At 44.6% G+C, this 20,028-nt stretch overlaps 1 protein-coding gene across 3 annotated transcripts in view; it reads right to left on the bottom strand.

The window, feature by feature from the left end:
- The window catches only part of HIVEP3 (HIVEP zinc finger 3), a 1,468,651-nt gene that overhangs the window by 430,586 nt on the left and 1,018,037 nt on the right, over window positions 1-20,028 (bottom strand). For all 3 annotated transcript variants that reach the window (XM_077295551.1, XM_077295549.1, XM_077295552.1), the window contains one exon: window positions 16,434-16,564. In XM_077295551.1, the coding sequence (XP_077151666.1) occupies window positions 16,434-16,564 (131 nt within the window). The remainder of the gene's footprint in view (window positions 1-16,433; window positions 16,565-20,028) is intronic.

Raw genomic sequence — 20,028 nt, forward strand, 5'->3', positions numbered from 1 at the left:
ACTTAGGTTGCAAATTACCAATGGCGACAGGACTAACAACCTTAGTAAGACGCTTAGAGCATGCTGAGATAACATGTGTAGAATCACCACAGTAGTAACACAAGCCATTCTGGCGTCTATGAATTTTCCTCTCATTTCTAGTCAGGATTCTATCACATTGCATTAAATCAGGTGCCTGTTCAGATAACACCATGAGGGAATTTGCGGTTTTGCGCTCCCGCAACCGCCGGTCAATTTGAATTGCCAGGGCCATGGAATCATTCAGACCTGTGGGAATGGGAAAACCCACCATCACATTCTTAATGGCTTCAGAAAGGCCATTTCTAAAATTTGCAGCCAATGCACACTCGTTCCACTGGGTCAGCACGGACCATTTCCGAAATTTTTGGCAATACACTTCAGCCTCGTCCTGGCCCTGAGACATAGCCAGCAAGGCTTTTTCTGCCTGAATCTCAAGATTGGGTTCCTCATAAAGCAAACCGAGCGCCAGAAAAAACGCATCAATATCAGCCAATGCCGGATCCCCTGGCGCCAGCGAGAAAGCCCAATCCTGAGGGTCGCCCCGTAAAAAAGAAATAACAATTTTCACTTGCTGAGAGGAGTCTCCAGAGGAACAGGGTCTCAGGGACAAAAACAATTTACAATTATTCCTGAAATTTCTAAACTTAAATCGGTCTCCGGAAAACAGTTCAGGAATCGGTATCTTAGGTTCTAACATAGGATTTCTGGTAACATAATCTTGTATGCCCTGCACACGAGCAGCAAGCTGGTCCACACTTGTAATCAAGGTCTGGACATTCATGTCTGCAGCAATCACAAGCCACTCAGAGGTAAAGGGGAAAAGAAAAAAAAATGAGAGAGAGAGAAAAAAAAAAAAAAAAAACTCAGAACTTTCTTTCTTATAATCCCGCTTCTGCAATGCATTTAACATTTAATACGGGCCTGGCAAACTGTTATGACCCCAATGGCGAGGGTCTCAGAGATATCAGCCAGTCTGCGAAGTACAAAAATCCAGCTCATAGGGCAGTGGTAACTGGGTTGACCATATATCTACTCCTAACGCCAACACTAGAAGTAGCCGGGGAACATGCCTACGTTGGTCGCTAGATGTCTCGCGCCAGCCGGAGAGCTAACTACCCCTAGAAGAGGAAAACAAAGACCTCTCTTGCCTCCAGAGAAAGGACCCCAAAAGTAGGATACAAGCCCCCCACAAATAATAACGGTGAGGTAAGAGGAAATGACAAACACAGAGATGAACTAGGTTTAGCAAAGAGAGGCCCACTTACTAATAGCAAAATGTAGTAAGATAACTTATATGGTCAACAAAAACCCTATCAAAAATCCACGCTGGAGATTCAAGAACCCCCGAACCGTCTAACGGCCCGGGGGGAGAACACCAGCCACCCTAGAGCTTCCAGCAAGGTCAGGATACAGATGATATACAAGCTGGACAAAAATGCAAACAAAAACAAATAGCAAAAAGCAAGAAAGCAGACTTAGCTTAATCACGCAGGAAACCAGGATCAGTAGACAAGAGCACTACAGATTAGCTCTGATATCAACGTTGCCAGGCATTGAACTGAAGGTCCAGGGAGCTTATATAGCAACACCCCTGACCTAACGACCCAGGTGAGCATACAAGGGATGAATGACATACCCAGAGTCAAATCACTAGTAGCCACTAGAGGGAGCCAAAAGGTAAATTCACAACAGGCATCCTTCTGGTGCGCGATCCGGTAGCCAGAATACCGAGGGAGTAAAGTGCTCTATGCCTTGCTTCAGAGACTGGCAGGACAGTCAATTCCATGTTGGCTGCCCGACCTTAATACCTAGGAAGACACGGTGGCAACTTGTGGGGGTCGGGGCATCTCTGGGGTCCCTATAAACAAGCCTCAGGCCATCAGTCATACGGGTTTTGTTCTATCTGACCACGGGGAACAGTGAGAAGAGTAATAACAGTGAGGACCTCATGAGAGCTTATGCAAGTGGGAACCTACTGTGTTACTGTGCGCATAGGAAGGCTATTGCATTCCACCTGGATAAGGAGACTCTGGATTTGCCTTCAGACCGGCCGGACTCTGCCTACCCTGTGATCCGGCGCCCTGGACTGTGGACACTGAAGCCTTCAGTAAAAGGTAAAGAGACTGCAACCTTGTGTCCTCGTTATTCACTGCGCCTCACACCATCCACCACCTACACTCTGGGAAGCCCTGGGGACATACTACACCTGTGGGGAGGTATACCATCTAGCTGCCAAAACATCACCCCAGCGGACCCGTAAGCAGCGTCGGTCACTCTGACCGAATACCACAAGTGGTGTCACGAACATCATATAAACTCTTTCCTTTTTATTGGACACCCCTCAAAGGGCCACGGACCGGGTCGGGCCACCGTGACATCCCCCGAACTGAAGGACCCGGTGCCAAGTATCCCATTGCCCTTAACGTGGGGGTGCCCCACTGTATCTGTGCATCATGAATCATGGTATGTGTTAAAGAGGGGGGCCCACTGAGACTCTTTCGCCCAGGGCCCTCAAAAACCTGGAGCAGGCCCTGGCTTCACTGATTGTTCGCGGCCGGGCGTGACCAATCAGCGACAGATGCAGTCCGGCCGCGAATTGGCGCGGAATTTGAACCACGCTTCGCTAATTAGTCGCGCCCGGGCGGCCGAATCCTGTGTATAAATTGCATTATTCTGAAAACTTCATAAATAAACTACATACATATTCTGGAATACCCGGGCACTTCCGACTATTTGTCTGTCTGTCATGGAAATCCCGTGTCGCTGATTGGTCGCGGCCGGCAGCGAGACCGCTAAGTCTTCCGGGTAATTTCGCAATGCATCTCTGGGAATGGAAGCTGGCGGCAGGCGCGAGCGCATCGTTGGACGACGGAAGGTGAGAATAGCAGGAATTTTGTTTTTTTATTATTTTTAACATTAGATCTTTTTACTATTGATGCTGCATAGGCAGCATCAATAGTAAAAAGTTGGGGACACACAGGGTTAATAGCAGCGTTAACGGAGTGCGTTACCCACGGCATAACGTGGTCCGTTAATGCTGGCATTAACCCTGTGTGAGCGGTGACTGGACGGGAGTATGGAGCGGGCACCGGGCACTGACTGGATGGAAGTAGGGAGAGACTAATTCTTGGCCTGACTGTGCCTGTCGCTGATTGGTCGCGGCAGCCAAGACAGGCAGCTGGCGAGACCAATCAGCGATGCGGGATTTCCGTTACAGACAGACAGAAGGACAGACAGACGGAAGTGACCCTTAGACAATTATATAGTAGATACCTGTGTGTCATCTCCTCCTGTATATAGTATATACCTGTGTGTCATCTCCCCTGTATATCGTATATACCTGTATGTCATCTCCCCTGTATATAGTATATACCTGCTGTATGTCATCTCCTCCTCTATATACGTGTCATCTCCTCTTTTATATAGTATATACCTATATGTCATCTCCTTCTGTATATATAATCCAATAAATAACCACTTGTATGCAAAGTATATGTCATGCACTACTAGACATAAATCATCCCAAATAAAAAGTGCAACACAAGGACACCGTATTAAAATTGTTTTTATTATCAATAATAATATAATAAAAATTAATATGCAAAAAAATAAAGCTGATAGCTAGGGTTGAGCGACTTTTATTTTTATAGGATCGGGTCGGGTTTCACGAAACCCGACTTTCTCAAAAGTCGGGTCGAGTGAAATCGGCCGATCCTATAAAAAAGTCGGGGTCGGGTCGGCCGAAACACGAAACCCAATGCAGTGCAATGGGATACTATGGTTCCCAGGGTCTGAAGGAGAGGAAACTCACCTTCAGGCCCTGGGATCCCTATTTACGTGTAAAATAAAGAATTAAAATAAAAAAAATTGATATACTCACACTCTGACGCGCCCTGGTAGTAACCGGCATCTTCCGTTCCTAAAAATGGCGCTTGAAAGACCTTTCGAATGCTTCACGGCTTGTGATTGGTCGCGGCTGCCCACGTGACCGCTGAGCGACCAATCACAAGCCGGTGACGTTATTCTCAGGTCCTGTTCTGGTTCTCAGGTACATGAGAATTACGTCACGGCTTGTGATTGGTCGCTGAGCGGTCACGTGGGCCGCCGCGACCAATCACAAAGCCGTGACGTCATCGGAAGGTCCTTCACGCGTTCATTCTTAAGAAGGAAGGCTGCCGGAAAGAAGCAGGGCACGTACGAGGGTGAGTATATACCTAATAGGAATATACTCACCCTCGGCTTCTTTCCGGCAGCCTTCCTTCTTAAGAATGAACGCGTGAAGGACCTTCCGATGACGTCACGGCTTTGTGATTGGTCGCGGCGGCCCACGTGACCGCTCAGCGACCAATCACAAGCCGTGACTTAATTCTCATGTACCTGAGAACCAGAACAGGACCTGAGAATAACGTCACCGGCTTGTGATTGGTCGCTCAGCGGTCACGTGGGCCGCCGCGACCAATCACAAGCCGTGAAGCATTCGAAAGGTCTTTCAAGCGCCATTTTTAGGAACGGAAGATGCCGGTTACCAGTGGCGATGTCCAGGCTGCGTCGGAGAGGTGAGCATATCAATATTTTTTATTTTAATTCTTTATTTTACACTTAAATGTGGATTCTGATACCGATTTCTGATATCGCAAACATATCGGAACTCGGTATCGGAATCCCGATACCAGATTCAGAAGATCGCCGACCTCATGGCCGACCCCACACAGGGGTCGGGTCGGGTTTCATGAAACCCGACTTTGCCAAAAGTCGGCGACTTCTGAAAATGGTCGACCCGTTTCGCTCAACCCTACTGATAGCTATAGAGCACACTATAATGGTATGATTGGACACCTCAAAATGTACAAGATAAATAATTATCCCTATTAATCATATGACACAAATATTGCACTGAGGAAAATGAATCCATACAAATAATACATGTACAAATATAATCACTGATCAAAAAATTTTTTTTGTGCAAAAAACTTTTTAAGTGTAGAAAAATTGTGCAAAATAAAAACACTAGATAAAAAAGTGTATAATTAAAGTGTATGTGAAAAAACTGATAAAGATATATTACTAAGTGTATCCAATATATTGCACATACCCAACTAAATATATATATATGTGCACATAGTGCAAAATTATACTAAAATAATATGATAATAATAAGGGCATTAAAAAGTGCAAAGTAGCGCATGTGATATTACAATCCCTGCATCCCTGCAGAGCTGAGCGGCACATGTGGCGCATGCGCAGCCGCCCGGCCCATGGATCCATCCACCCGGCGTCACCCCGGCAACGCGCACGCCACCACGCTATCACGTGACTTACGTGGGCGGGGTTTGGTGGCGTGCGCGTTGCCGGGGTGACGCCGGGTGGATGGATCCATGGGCCGGGCGGCTGCGCATGGGCCACATGTGCCGCTCAGCTCTGTTAACTCAGGGGCAATCAGCACGCTATATAAACTGGCCCTTTTTAGCCCTTGTATACGCCCCCGGAAGAAGGCATCAGCCGAAACGTACATAGGGACTGAGCACCTATAGGTATGTGGAACCTCTGTTAGCAATTTTTATTTTTATCCATGCTGCTGCTAGTTTACTATAGCGGCCGAATCAGTAAGGCACTAGTTGCACCTTAGTAATTTCCTGGTCACAATATTCTGTTCTTTTATTATTGTTGCACTATTTTCATTGTGGCCTAAGTGTGATATTGTGTATTGGCTAAAGGTATCAGCACGGTTGCACTTTAACTCTGCACACCTTATACTATATGCAGGGATTGTAATATCACATGCGCTACTTTGCACTTTTTAATGCCCTTATTATTATCATATTATTTTAGTATAATTTTGCACTATGTGCACATATATATATATTTAGTTGGGTATGTGCAATATATTGGATACACTTAGTAATATATCTTTATCAGTTTTTTCACATACACTTTAATTATACACTTTTTTATCTAGTGTTTTTATTTTGCACAATTTTTCTACACTTAAAAAGTTTTTTGCACAAAAAAATTTTTTTGATCAGGGATTATATTTGTACATGTATTATTTGTATGGATTCGTTTTCCTCAGTGCAATATTTGTGTCATGTGATTAATAGGGATAATTATTTATCTTGTACATTTTGAGGTGTCCAATCATACCATTATAGTGTGCTCTATAGCTATCAGCTTTATTTTTTTGCATATTAATTTTTATTATAATATTATTGATAATAAAAACAATTTTAATACGGTGTCCTTGTGTTGCACTTTTTATTTGGGATGATTTATTCCTTCTGTATATAGTATATACCTGTGTGTTATCTCCTTCTGTATATAGTATATACCTGTATGTCATCTCCTCCTATATATAGTATATACCTGTGTGTCATCTCCCCTGTATATAGTATGTACCTGTATGTCATCTCCTCCTGTATATAGTACACTGTGTGCAGAATTATTAGGCGAGTTGTATTTTGATCACATGATACTTCTTATACATGTTGTCCCACTCCAAGCTGCTCAGGCTTGAGAGCCAAATACCAATTAAGTAAATCAGGTGATGTGCATCTGTGTAATGAGGAGGGGTGTTGTCTAATGACATCAAAACCCTATATAAGGTGTGCTTAATTATTAGGCAACTTCCTTTCCTTTGGCAAAATGGGTCAGAAGAGAGATTTGACGGACTCTGAAAAGTCCAAAATTGTGAAATGTCTTGCAGAGGGATGCAGCAGTCTTGAAATTGCCAAACTTTTGAAGCGTGATCACCGAACAATCAAGCGTTTCATGGCAAATAGCCAACAGGGTCACAAGAAGCGTGTTAGGCAAAAAAAAAGGCGCAAAATAACTGCCAATGAATTGAGGAAAATCAAAACTGCCACCAGTTTTGCCATATTTCAGAGCTGTAATGTTACTGGAGTAGCAAAAAGCACAAGGTGTGCGATACCTAGGGACATGGCCAAGGTAAGGAAGGCTGAAATACAACCACCTTTGAACAAGAAACATAAGATAAAACGTCAAGACTGGGCCAAGAAATATCTTAAGACTGACTTTTCAAAGGTTTTATGGACTGATGAAATGATGTTGACTCTTGGTGGGCCAGATGGATGGGCCAGAGGCTGGATCAGTAAAGGGCAGAGAGCCCCACTCCGACTCAGACGTCAGCAAGGTGGAGGTGGGGTACTGATATGGGCTGGTATCATCAAATATGAACTTGTGGGACCTTTTCGAGTTGAGGATGGAGTGAAGCTCAACTCCCAGACCTACTGCCAGTTTCTGGAAGACAACTTCTTGAAGCAGTGGTACAGGAAGAAGTCGGTATCGTTCAAGAAAAACATGATTTTCATGCAGGACAATACTCCATCACATGCCTCCAACTACTCCACAGCGTGGCTGGCCAGTAAAGGTCTCAAAGAAGAAAAAATAATGACATGGCCCCCTTGTTCACCTGATCTGAACCCCATAGAGAACCTGTGGTCCCTCATAAAATGTGAGAACTACAGGGAGGGAAAACAGTACACATCTCAGAACAGTGTCTGGAAGGCTGTGGTGGCTGCTGTATGCAATGTTGATCATAAACAGATCAAGCAACTGACAGAATCTATGGATGGAAGGCTGCTGAGAGTCATCATAAAGAAACGTGGCTATATTGGTCACTAATGTTTTTGGGTTTTATTTTTGCATGTCAGAAATGTTTATTTCTAAAGTTTGTGCAGTTATATTGGTTTACCTGGTGAAAATAAGCAAGTGAGATGGGAATATATTTGGTTTTTATTAAGTTGCCTAATAATTCTGCACAGTAATAGTTACCTGCACAAACAGATATCCTCCTAAGATAGCCAAATCTAAAAAAAACCACTCCAACTTCCAAAAATATCAAGCTTTGATATTTGTGAGTCTTTTGGGTTGATTGAGAACATAGTTGTTGATCAATAATAAAAATAATCCTCTAAAATACAACTTGCCTAATAATTCTGCACACAGTGTATATATCTGTGTCATCTCCTCCTGTATTAGACCTCGTTCACACGTTATTTGGTCAGTATTTTTACCTCAGTATTTGTAAGCTAAATTGGCAGCCTGATAAATCCCCAGCCAACAGGAAGCCCTCCCCCTGGCAGTATATATTAGCTCACACATACACATAATAGACAGGTCATGTGACTGACAACTGCCGTATTTCCTATATGGTACATGTGTTGCTCTTGTAGTTTGTCTGCTTATTAATCAGATATTTTTAAAGGATAATACCAGACTTGTGTGTGTTTTAGGGCGAGTTTCATGTGTCAAGTTGTGTGTGTTGAGTTGCGTGTGGCGACTTGCATGCAGCGACTTTTGTGAGTTGAGTTTTGTGTGGCGACATGCGTGTAGCAACTTTTTGTGTGACGAGTTGCATGTGACAGGTTTGTGTAGCAAGTTGTGTGCAGAAAGTTTTGCGCATGGCGAGTTTTGCACGTGTCGAGTTTTACGTGTGGTGCATTTTGAGTATGTGCAAGTTTTGTGTGAGGCAACTTTTGCATGTGTTGCAACTTTTGTGCATGTGGCAATTTTTCCGCGTGTGCAAGTTTTGCGTGTGGCGAGTTTTCCATGAGGTGAGTTTTGCACGTGTGGCGAGTTTTGCGTGAGCCTAGTTTTGCATGTGGCGAATTTTGCACATGGCGAGTTTTGAGTAGCGACTTTTGTGTTTCGACTTTTATGTGGCGAGGTCGGTGTATGTGTGGTGAAATGTGTGCTGAGGGTGGTATATGTGTTCAAGCACGTGGTAGTGTGTGGCGCGTTTTGTGTGTGTGTTCATATCCCCGTGTGTGGTGAGTATCCCATGTCGGGCCCCACCTTAGCAACTGTACGGTATATACTCTTTGGCGCCATCACTCTCATTCTTTAAGTCTCCCTTGTTCATATCTGGCAGCTGTCAATTTGCCTCCAACACTTTTCCTTTCACTTTTTCCCCATTATGTAGATAGGGGCACAATTGTTTGGTGAATTGTATCGCGTGGGGTTAAAATTTCACCTCACAGCATAGCCTATGATACTCTCGGGGTCCAGACGTGTGACTGTGCAAAATTTTGTGGCTGTAGCTGCGGCGGTGCAGATGCCAATCCCGGACATACATACACACACACACACACACACAGCTTTATATATTAGATTGTCTAAGGGTCTGTTTGTCTGTAACTGAAATCCCGGCCGGCCTCGACCAATCAGCGTTCATAAATAAACTACATACATATACTAGAACGAGAATAACTTGAAGGATAGTCTGTGAGGGAGAGAATAACATGGAGGATAGTCTGTGAGGGAGAGAATAACATGGAGAACAGTCTGTGAGGGGGAGAATAACATGAAGGACAGTATGTGAGGGAGAGAATAACATGGAGGACAGTCTGTGAGGGAGAGGAGGGAGAGAATAACATGGAGGACAGTCTGTGAGGGAGAGAATAACATGGAGAACAGTCTGTGAGGGGGAGAATAACATGAAGGACAGTATGTGAGGGAGAGAATAACATGGAGGACAGTCTGTGAGGGAGAGGAGGGAGAGAATAACATGGAGGACAGTTTACCCTGAAAATCCTGTGTATTCATTGCATTATTCTTAAATCTTCATAAATAAACTACATACATATTCTAGAATACTCGATGCATTAGAATCGGGCCACCATCTAGTTTAATAATAATAATCTTTATTTATATAGCGCCAACATATTCCTCAGCTTTACTATTCAACAGTTCATATACAACAGTCATAACAAGGTTAACGATAATACAATAATTAATGCAAAGATAATGACCTTGCCCGTAAGAGCTTACAATCTGCAATGAGGTGTGGGTGAGAAAGTACAGGCTCTTATTTACAACTAGATGGTGGCCCGATTCTAACGCATCGGGTATTCTAGAATATGCATGTCCACGTAGTATATTGCCCAGTCACGTAGTATATTGCCAAGCCCCGTAGTATATTGCACAGCCACATAGTATATTGCACAGCCACGTAGTATATGGCACAGCCACGTAATATATGGCACAGCCACATAGTATATTGCACAGCCATGTAGCATATAGCACAGCCACGTAATATATACCACAGCCACGTAGTATATTGCACAGCCACGTAGTATATAGCACAGCCATGTAGTATATGGCACAGTCACGTAGTATATTGCACAGCCACGTAGTATATAGCACAGCCACGTAATATATACCACAGCCACGTAGTATATTGCACAGCCACGTAGTAAATTGCCCAGTCACGTAGTATATTGCCCAGCCACTTAGTATATTGAACAGCCACTTAGTATATTGCACAGCCACGTAGTATATTGCACAGCCATATAGTATATTGCACAGCCACGTAGTATATAGCACAGCCATGTAATATATACCACAGCCACGTAGTATATTGCAAAGCCACGTAGTATATTGCACAGCCATGTAGTATATGGCACAGCCGCGTAGTATATTACACAGCCATGTAGTATATGGCACAGCCACGTAGTATATTGCACAGCCACGTAGTATATAGCACAGCCACGCAATATATACCACAGCCATGTAGTATATTGCACAGCCACGTAGTATATTTCCCAGTCACGTAGTATATTGCCCAGCCCCGTAGTATATTAAACAGCCCCATAGTATATTGAACAGCCACATAGTATATTGCCCAGCCACTTAGTATATTGAACAGCCACTTAGTATATTGCACAGCCACGTAGTATATTGCACAGCCACATAGTATATTGCACAGCCACGTAGTATATAGCACAGCCACGTAATATATAGCACAGCCACGTAGTATATTTCACAGCCACGTAGTATATTGCACAGCCACGTAGTATATTTCACAGCCATGTAGTATATTGCACAGCCACGTAATATATACCACAGCCACGTAGTATATTGCACAGCGACGTAGTATATAGCACAGCCACAGAGTATATAGCACAGCCCACGTAGTATATACTCACCTTCCATCCGCAGCTGTCACCGCCGCATGTGTTGCGCTGCTTCCTGCCACTGACCGCGGCTGCAAATTTAGTCCCCGGCTTTTGGTGGCGGTAGGCCCAACAGCGCCCATGGTCCCGGCCGGCTCCGCCTTCCTCACGGTGACTCCGCCACCTTTGCAGCGCTTCTGGCGGGGCCTGGCTCCGCCTTCCTCACAGTGACTCCGCCGCCTTTGCAGCGCTTCTGGCCGGGCCTGTACTGGCTGGCCGCGACCCGCAATTTAGTCCCCGGCTTTTTGGCGCGGTAGGCCCAACAGCGCCCATGATACCGGCCGCCTCCGTCGCTGATTGGTTGTGGGTGTTTTGCCACGACCAATCAGCGACTTAGATTCCATGACAGACAGAGGCCGCGACCAATGAATATCCGTGACAGACAGAAGGACAGACAGACGGAAGTGACCCTTTGACAATTATATAGTAGATGATGGTCCTGCCATCTTGAGGAAATGGGGGGTAGATATAGACAACATGAGCTAGTCACCACCCAATATTAAAAGGCTTCGAGTAGGGAAGGTGATATGCTTTCTAAATAGATGTGTTTTTAGGGAGCGCCTAAACCTGTATAAATTGTGGCTAGTCCTAATTTCTTGGGGTAGAGCATTCCAGAGGATTGGTGCAACTCGTGAGAAGTCTTCGAGCCGGGAGTGGGAGGTACGGATTAGTGTGGATGATAGTGTCCCCCGGAAGAAGGCTTTTTTACTGCCGAAACGTGCATAGTGACAGGTTGGCTCCACAGCATACTCATGGTATTTACTTTACCTCATATAAATTTTGATGTTTTTTCATCTGCATTTTATTTTCACATTTCTATTTTTTATAGTTACCTCACTATCACATATTTTTCATTGTTCCAATCACTTTCTTGAGGGATTTGCTGATTTGTTACACTGTCGTGCCACCTTCTGACCAACTTTGGTATTTGATGTATTTTATATTTTATTTTATATATCCTTTGTCATTTAATAAAATTCTACATTTTTATGATGAGTTTTTAGTATTTGTGTTCATGGTACACCTTTTAGTTTATGTGATTTCGGAGGTTGTTTGTGGAGCGTAATGAGCGGGTAGGCTGACATTTATAAGATTCTCAGTACAGAAACATTTTTTTAACACATCCAATTGTTGAACTTATATTTATTTTGAGATCTATTGATTAAAATGTACTTTGTTCATGAGAAAACTCCTTTAATGCTGAATTCTAAATGATGAAAATGTTAATTTGTGTTACTTTATTTCCATGCCCTATGAATCACACTTGTGCTGAAAAGCCAGTGAGTACACTCTGACTGATGCACCTGGCATGCAAAATATTCAGAAAAGAAAGGCTATGGATGTATAGAGAAGAAAGTGTAGACAGGTAATGGTAAACCGGGGATAGGAAAGTAAGGGTACCTGGGAAGTAGGGTAGTAGAATGGCAGATCTAGGAAAGGTCAGGAAGACAGCAGGTGACATCTGGGGGATGTGGTCAGGGAATCATGGATGAGCCCTGGGAAAAAGGTCAGAAAATTGTAAATCAGTTCTGAGGAAAAGCGTGAACATAGTGAAAATAGGCTGTGACACGGTCATCATTACAGACACAATGGGATAGTTTCCAGATATGGTTTACAAATATTTAGCACACTGAAGTGTATTTCTAAGGTTTCATAACATAACATAAAACAATGGATAAGTGACTTGGGGCATCTGGATTTTGAATAATGAAGAAAATTTACACATAAGCACCGATATTGTCCTATCACAATTTCTGGCCCTCATACGGAAATATAGATATGCAGGAATAGGAGCATGTGCTCGTACTGTCAGCCTTGCTATACAAAACAATCACCTTGAGAACACAGAACAGACTCTCTAGGAGTCTAGTGGGTGAGTGGATGTGGGGGAGGGCTGGCGGTGAGATCATCCTAGAAATCCAGTCTGAGTTAATATTTGTCTGCGGTGGAATGATGTAAGATTTCAGAATGCAGCTTCCTCTACCTCTCATAGGAACAGAAAGAGGAGGGAGAAGAATAGGAAAGTACAAGGGAAACATGCATGGTAGATGTAGGAGGAGAGAGATAGAATGGGAGAAGTGGGGGAGTTATAAGAGTAGATTGTTCAAAAATAGCCAGGTAGGTGGTAAAAAAGGGCAAAGATAACACAGAACATGAAGAGGCTTATGGTTTCCACATCATTATCTCATCCAGTCTAGGGCATCAGGAGCTGAGTACTTTGCAGACAACTGTATAGAAGCATGCAAGATTTTGATAGTTACATACATAGTAATTATTCATATTATTTTCTGGTTAGCCAATAAAGGTATCACTCCTAGAATACTTCTGTCATCATTGGGCAGAAAAGTATTCACATCGATTACATACATAGTGCATTACATTGGTACATTTTAGACAAAAGCCATTAAGTATTCTGCATTTCTTGCAGGAAGAGCAATGTTACCCAATGTGAGACAGGAGGAGTGTCTCAGACTACCTCAGTTTCCTTGTCGACACTGTAAATGACCGGGTCATGGCTGATTACAGCTCTGCTCCAATAAGACGAAAAAGGAACTAAGGCTACGTTCAGATTTGCGGCTAGCGCCGCAGCGTCGGGCGCCGCAGCGGCGCCGCATGCATCATGCGCCCCTATATTTAACATGGGGGCGCATGGACATGCGGTGCACTTGCTTTTTGCGCCGCATGCGTCCCTGCGGCGCCCGCGTCGGGGCGCGGAGGACGCAGCAAGTTGCATTTTTGCTGCGTCCAAATTCAATGGAAAAAAGGACGCATGCGGCGCAAAAAGCAGCGTTGTGCATGTGTTCACATTTGCGCTGTGCGTTGCGGCGGCGACGCTGCGGCGCACAACGCAAATGTGAACGTAGCCTAAAACAGTAGCCAAACACCCAGTGAGCTAAATAGTACAGAGCATCTATAAACAATAGCTTTACACATACCTACTCAGGCTATGCCAAGATTCAAAGTGACACCGAGTGACAAAGTAACATTGAGAGTTAGAAATCGCAGACCATCAAAGTTGTTCATTTTGATTATATAGTATCGAGGATACATCTAATATATAATTGCCTAGAATACTACTTCCTGCAATTTGTGCCAACTTCCGTGGCTTTGTCCGGAGCTAATGTCCGGAGATAATGTCCGGAGCTAATGTCCGGAGATAATGTCCGGAGCTAATGTCCGGAGCTAATGTCCGGAGATAAGTGACGTCACCAGTGTCCTACACCCAGGCAGAGCACAGGGGCCCCAGGCAGCATATGGGGCCCCAGGCAGAGCACAGTGGCCCCAGGCAGAGCACAGGGGCCCCAGGCAGCATATGGGGCCCCAGGCAGAGCACAGTGGTCCCAGGCAGCCTATGGGGCCCCAGGCAGAGCACAGGGGCCCCAGGCAGCATATGGGGCCCCAGGCAGAGCACAGGGGCCCCAGGCAGCATATGGGGCCCCAGGCAGAGCACAGTGGCCCCAGGCAGAGCACAGGGGCCCCAGGCAGAACATGGGGCCCCAGGCAGAGCACAGTGGTCCCAGGCAGCCTATGGGGCCCCAGGCAGAGCACAGGGGCCCCAGGCAGCATATGGGGCCCCAGGCAGAGCACAGGGGCCCCAGGCAGCATATGGGGCCCCAGGCAGAGCACAGTGGCCCCAGGCAGAGCACAGGGGCCCCAGGCAGAACATGGGGCCCCAGGCAGAGCACAGGGGCCCCAGGCAGAACATGGGGCCCCAGGCAGAGCACAGGGGCCCCAGGTAGAGCACAGGGGCCCCAGGCAGCATATGGGGCCCCAGGCAGAGCACAGGGGCCCCAGGCAGAGCACAGGGGCCCCAGGCAGCATATGGGGCCCCAGGCAGAGCACGGGGGCCCCAGGCAGCATATGGGGCCCCAGACAGAGCACAGTGGCCCCAGGCAGAGCACAGGGGCCCCAGGCAGAACATGGGGCCCCAGGCAGAGCACAGGGGCCCCAGGCAGAGCACAGGGGCCCCAGGCAGCATATGGGGCCCCAGGCAGCATATGGGGCCCCAGGCAGAGCACAGTGGCCCCAGGCAGCATATGGGGCCCCAGGCAGAGCACAGGGGCCCCAGGCAGCATATGGGGCCCCAGGCAGAGCACAGTGGCCCCAGGCAGAGCACAGGGGCCCCAGGCAGCATATGGGGCCCCAGGAGGAGCACAGTGGTCCCAGGCAGAGCACAGGGGCCCCAGGCAGCCTATGGAGCCCCAGGCAGAGCACAGTGGCCCCAGGCAGAACATGGGGCCCCAGGCAGAGCACAGGGGCCCCAGGCAGAGCACAGGGGCCCCAGGCAGCATATGGGGCCCCAGGCAGAGCACAGTGGTCCCAGGTAGAGCACAGGGGCCCCAGGCAGCCTGTGGGGCCCCAGGCAGAGCACAGGGGCCCCAGGCAGCATATGGGGCCCCAGGCAGAGCACAGGGGCCCCAGGCAGCATATGGGGCCCCAGGCAGAGCACAGTGGCCCCAGGCAGAGCACAGGGGCCCCAGGCAGAACATGGGGCCCCAGGCAGAGCACAGGGGCCCCAGGCAGCATATGGGGCCCCAGGCAGAGCACAGGGGTCCCAGGCAGCATATGGGGCCACAGGCAGAGCACAGCGATATTTTGGACCACTGTGCGGTGTTTCAGACCCCCTGTGTGATGTCTGGGGCCCTGTTCTTAAGTATATTAAAGATTAAAGTAACGTATATTAAAGTATATTATAGATCAAATTTGACACGTTTATGAGCACCATTGAGTGATATACTCAAGAATGACATAATTTTTCAACATTTTATGGTTTCAAACTGTAAACACTCAGAGTTTTTTTTACTTCAACCAGAAAACCTTAACGGTTCATAAAAAACTTGACTGTTCAGGATATGATAAAAGTCATAGTATTCTGAATCTTTAACTTATAAAGATACCTTTACATGGGGTGATTATTGGTTTCAGAGAGGCTTTCGGCCGATAATCGTACACATGGCTGGTGACAGGACAATACAATATAAACGTTCAAAGGTAAACACTGATAACATTAAAATCTAATATATAATTGCCTAGAATACTACTTCCGGCAATTTGTGCCAACTTCCGTGGCTTTGTCCGGAGATAATGTCCGGAGATAAGTGACGTCACCAGCATCCTACACCCGCTCAGGGTGGACAAAGATATATGCATTCGTGGTGCGCGGCACTTTTCTGATTGGTTGCCGCCTGCTGCGAGCGACCAATCAGAAATGTGCCGTACTGTCAAGAATTGTCAAGAGCTGGTGAGTGCAGCCATTTTTTGTTCTTTCTTACTATTATTTATTAATTGTATTATTCTTACATTTGAATAAATAAAGTATATATGGATTCTAGACTCCCGATTCTTTAGAATCGGGCTGCCATCTAGTTTATACATAAATGAGGACAACCTTTCAGTCTAGAATAACTAAATATGAAAAGGTGTATACAGAATTGTACTTACCCTCCCTCAAATATCCTTACACGCGAAGGCTCTCCTCGCTTAGCTGCTGGCCCGGGGTCTTCTGATTTCACTCTTTTTTCTTCGTCTTTACTAGCGATGGAAGTCTCCTGTGCTTGATTGGGAATATGAGCCTGGGCGTTCATTTCATTGCAATAAGAGAAATATGCAAAAACTTTTAGGATAATAAGTTTAGTCAGGATATTTGAAATTTTATTCTAAAATAAAAAGAAAATTGATCAGGCACAGAGCTTGCATACATAATATATATATATATACATATATATATATATATATATATATATATATATATATACAGGTCCTTCTCAAAAAATTAGCATATAGTGTTAAATTTCATTATTTACCATAATGTAATGATTACAATTAAACTTTCATATATTATAGATTCATTATCCACCAACTGAAATTTGTCAGGTCTTTTATTGTTTTAATACTGATGATTTTGGCATACAACTCCTGATAACCCAAAAAACCTGTCTCAATAAATTAGCATATTTCACCCGTCCAATCAAATAAAAGTGTTTTTTAATAACAAACAAAAAAAACATCAAATAATAATGTTCAGTTATGCACTCAATACTTGGTCGGGAATCCTTTGGCAGAAATGACTGCTTCAATGCGGCGTGGCATGGAGGCAATCAGCCTGTGACACTGCTGAGATGTTATGGAGGCCCAGGATGCTTCAATAGCGGCCTTAAGCTCATCCAGAGTGTTGGGTCTTGCGTCTCTCAACTTTCTCTTCACAATATCCCACAGATTCTCTATGGGGTTCAGGTCAGGAGAGTTGGCAGGCCAATTGAGCACAGTAATACCATGGTCAGTAAACCATTTACCAGTGGTTTTGGCACTGTGAGCAGGTGCCAGGTCGTGCTGAAAAATGAAATCTTCATCTCCATAAAGCATTTCAGCCAATGGAAGCATGAAGTGCTCCAAAATCTCCTGATAGCTAGCTGCATTGACCCTGCCCTTGATGAAACACAGTGGACCAACACCAGCAGCTGACATGGCACCCCACACCATCACTGACTGTGGGTACTTGACACTGGACTTCAGGCATTTTGGCATTTCCTTCTCCCCAGTCCTCCTTCAGACTCTGGCACCTTGATTTCCGAATGACATGCAAAATTTGCTTTCATCAGAAAAAAGTACTTGGGACCACTTAGCAACAGTCCAGTGCTGCTTCTCTGTAGCCCAGGTCAGGCGCTTCTGCCGCTGTTTATGGTTCAAAAGTGGCTTGACCTGGGGAAATGCTGAAATGCTTTATGGAGATGAAGATTTCATTTTTCAGCACAACCTGGCACCTGCTCACAGTGCCAAAACCACTGGTAAATGGTTTACTGACCATGGTATTACTGTGCTCAATTGGCCTGCCAACTCTCCTGACCTGAACCCCATAGAGAATCTGTGGGATATTGTGAAGAGAAAGTTGAGAGACGCAAGACCCAACACTCTGGATGAGCTTAAGGCCGCTATTGAAGCATCCTGAGCCTCCATAACATCTCAGCAGTGTCACAGGCTGATTGCCTCCATGCCACGCCGCATTGAAGCAGTCATTTCTGCCAAAGGATTCCCGACCAAGTATTGAGTGCATAACTGAACATTATTATTTGATGGTTTTTTTGTTTGTTATTAAAAAACACTTTTATTTGATTGGACGGGTGAAATATGCTAATTTATTGAGACAGGTTTTTTGGGTTATCAGGAGTTGTATGCCAAAATCATCAGTATTAAAACAATAAAAGACCTGACAAATTTCAGTTGGTGGATAATGAATCTATAATATATGAAAGTTTAATTGTAATCATTACATTATGGTAAATAATGAAATTTTACACTATATGCTAATTTTTTGAGAAGGACCTGTATATATATATATATATATATATATATATATATATATATATATACTAGATTGTGGCCCGATTCTAACGCATCGGGTATTCTAGAATATGCATGTCCCCGTAGTATATGGACAACGATGATTCCAGAATTCGCGGCAGACTGTGCCCGTCGCTGATTGGTCGAGGCAACCTTTATGACATCATCGTCGCCATGGCAACCATTATGACATCTACGTCGATACTGTGCCCGTCGCTGATTGGTCGAGGCCTGGCGGCCTCGACCAATCAGAGACGTGGGATTTCCATTATGACATCATCGTCGCCATGCTGTGCCCGTCGCCGATTGGTCGAGGCCTGGCGGCCTCGACCAATCAGAGACGCGGGATTTCCAGGACAGACAGACAGACAAACAGACAGACGGAAAAACCCTTAGACAATTATATATATAGATATATTATCTTAGGCACAATGGTGTGTTTATATATTTGTATATGTTTACAAAATTTACGTGTTAAAAGATAATCTGTCAGCAGGTTTTTGCTATGTAATCTGAGAGCAGCATAATATAGGGCAAGATAGCCTAATTCCAATAATGTATCAATACCACTTACTGGACTGCTTATGGTAGTTTTGATAGAATTCCTGTTCCTGTATTGTAAATATAGCAGTTGTCAGATTGCTATATCCCCTGCCCACATGCCTGATTAGCAGTTGCCTGTGTGCAGTATACATTGTCAGCAAGCTGTTAATTAATGTTTGGGTGGGAATACACAGATTAGCTTGACTGCTGTGCAGATGAGACCTGGTCAGACAGTGATAATCTCCTGTTGATAAAACACTGATTTTATTGAAAACTACAACACAGAGTGTAATAATAAGTAGCACATCCCTGGAATAAGGCTCACTTAACCTATGTTTTGCTGCTCTCAAATTTCATATTATTATTTACAGGACTCCTTGTTCTTCTTTATGCTGAAGATAGCTCAACCATTGCATCTATGGTCCTCAACGTTGCCCATTTTTTCAAGTCCTCAATGCTGAGAAATAAAGGCAATACTTTTGCATTATGCAATACCATCAGGGAGGCATATGATTCGCTTCAAATTAATTCTAAGATAATACAATGACCCCAAGCATAGAGCCAATGTAATTAACCCCCTTACCCCTAATAAGGGTGGTTTGCACGTTAATGACCGGGCCAATTTTTACGATTCTGACCACTGTCCCTTTATGAGGTTATAACTCTGGAACACTTCCATGGATCCCAGTGATTCTGACATTGTTTTCTTGTGACACATTGTACATGAAGACAGTTGTAATATTTCTTTGATATTAATTGTGTTTATTTGTGAAAAAAATGGAAATTTGGCAAAAATGTTAAAAATTTTGCTATTTTCCAACTGTGAATTTTCATACCCTTAAATCACAGAGCTATGTTACACAAAATACTTAATAAATAACATTTCCCACATGTCTACTTTACATCAGCACAATTTTGGAACCAAATTTTTTTTTTGCTAGGGAGTTATAAGGGTTAAAAGTTGACCAGCGATTTCTCATTTTTACAACACCATTTTTTTTTAAGGGACCACATCACATTTGAAGTCACTTTCAGGGGTCTATATGATGAAAATAGCAAAAAGTGACACCATTCTAAAAACTGCACCCCTCAAGGTGCTCAAAACCACATTCAAGAAGTTTATTAACCCATCAGGTGCTTCACAGGAATTTTTGGA

This window comes from Ranitomeya variabilis, chromosome 3, assembly GCF_051348905.1.
Source record: "Ranitomeya variabilis isolate aRanVar5 chromosome 3, aRanVar5.hap1, whole genome shotgun sequence".
Classification (NCBI taxonomy): Eukaryota; Metazoa; Chordata; class Amphibia; order Anura; family Dendrobatidae; genus Ranitomeya; species Ranitomeya variabilis.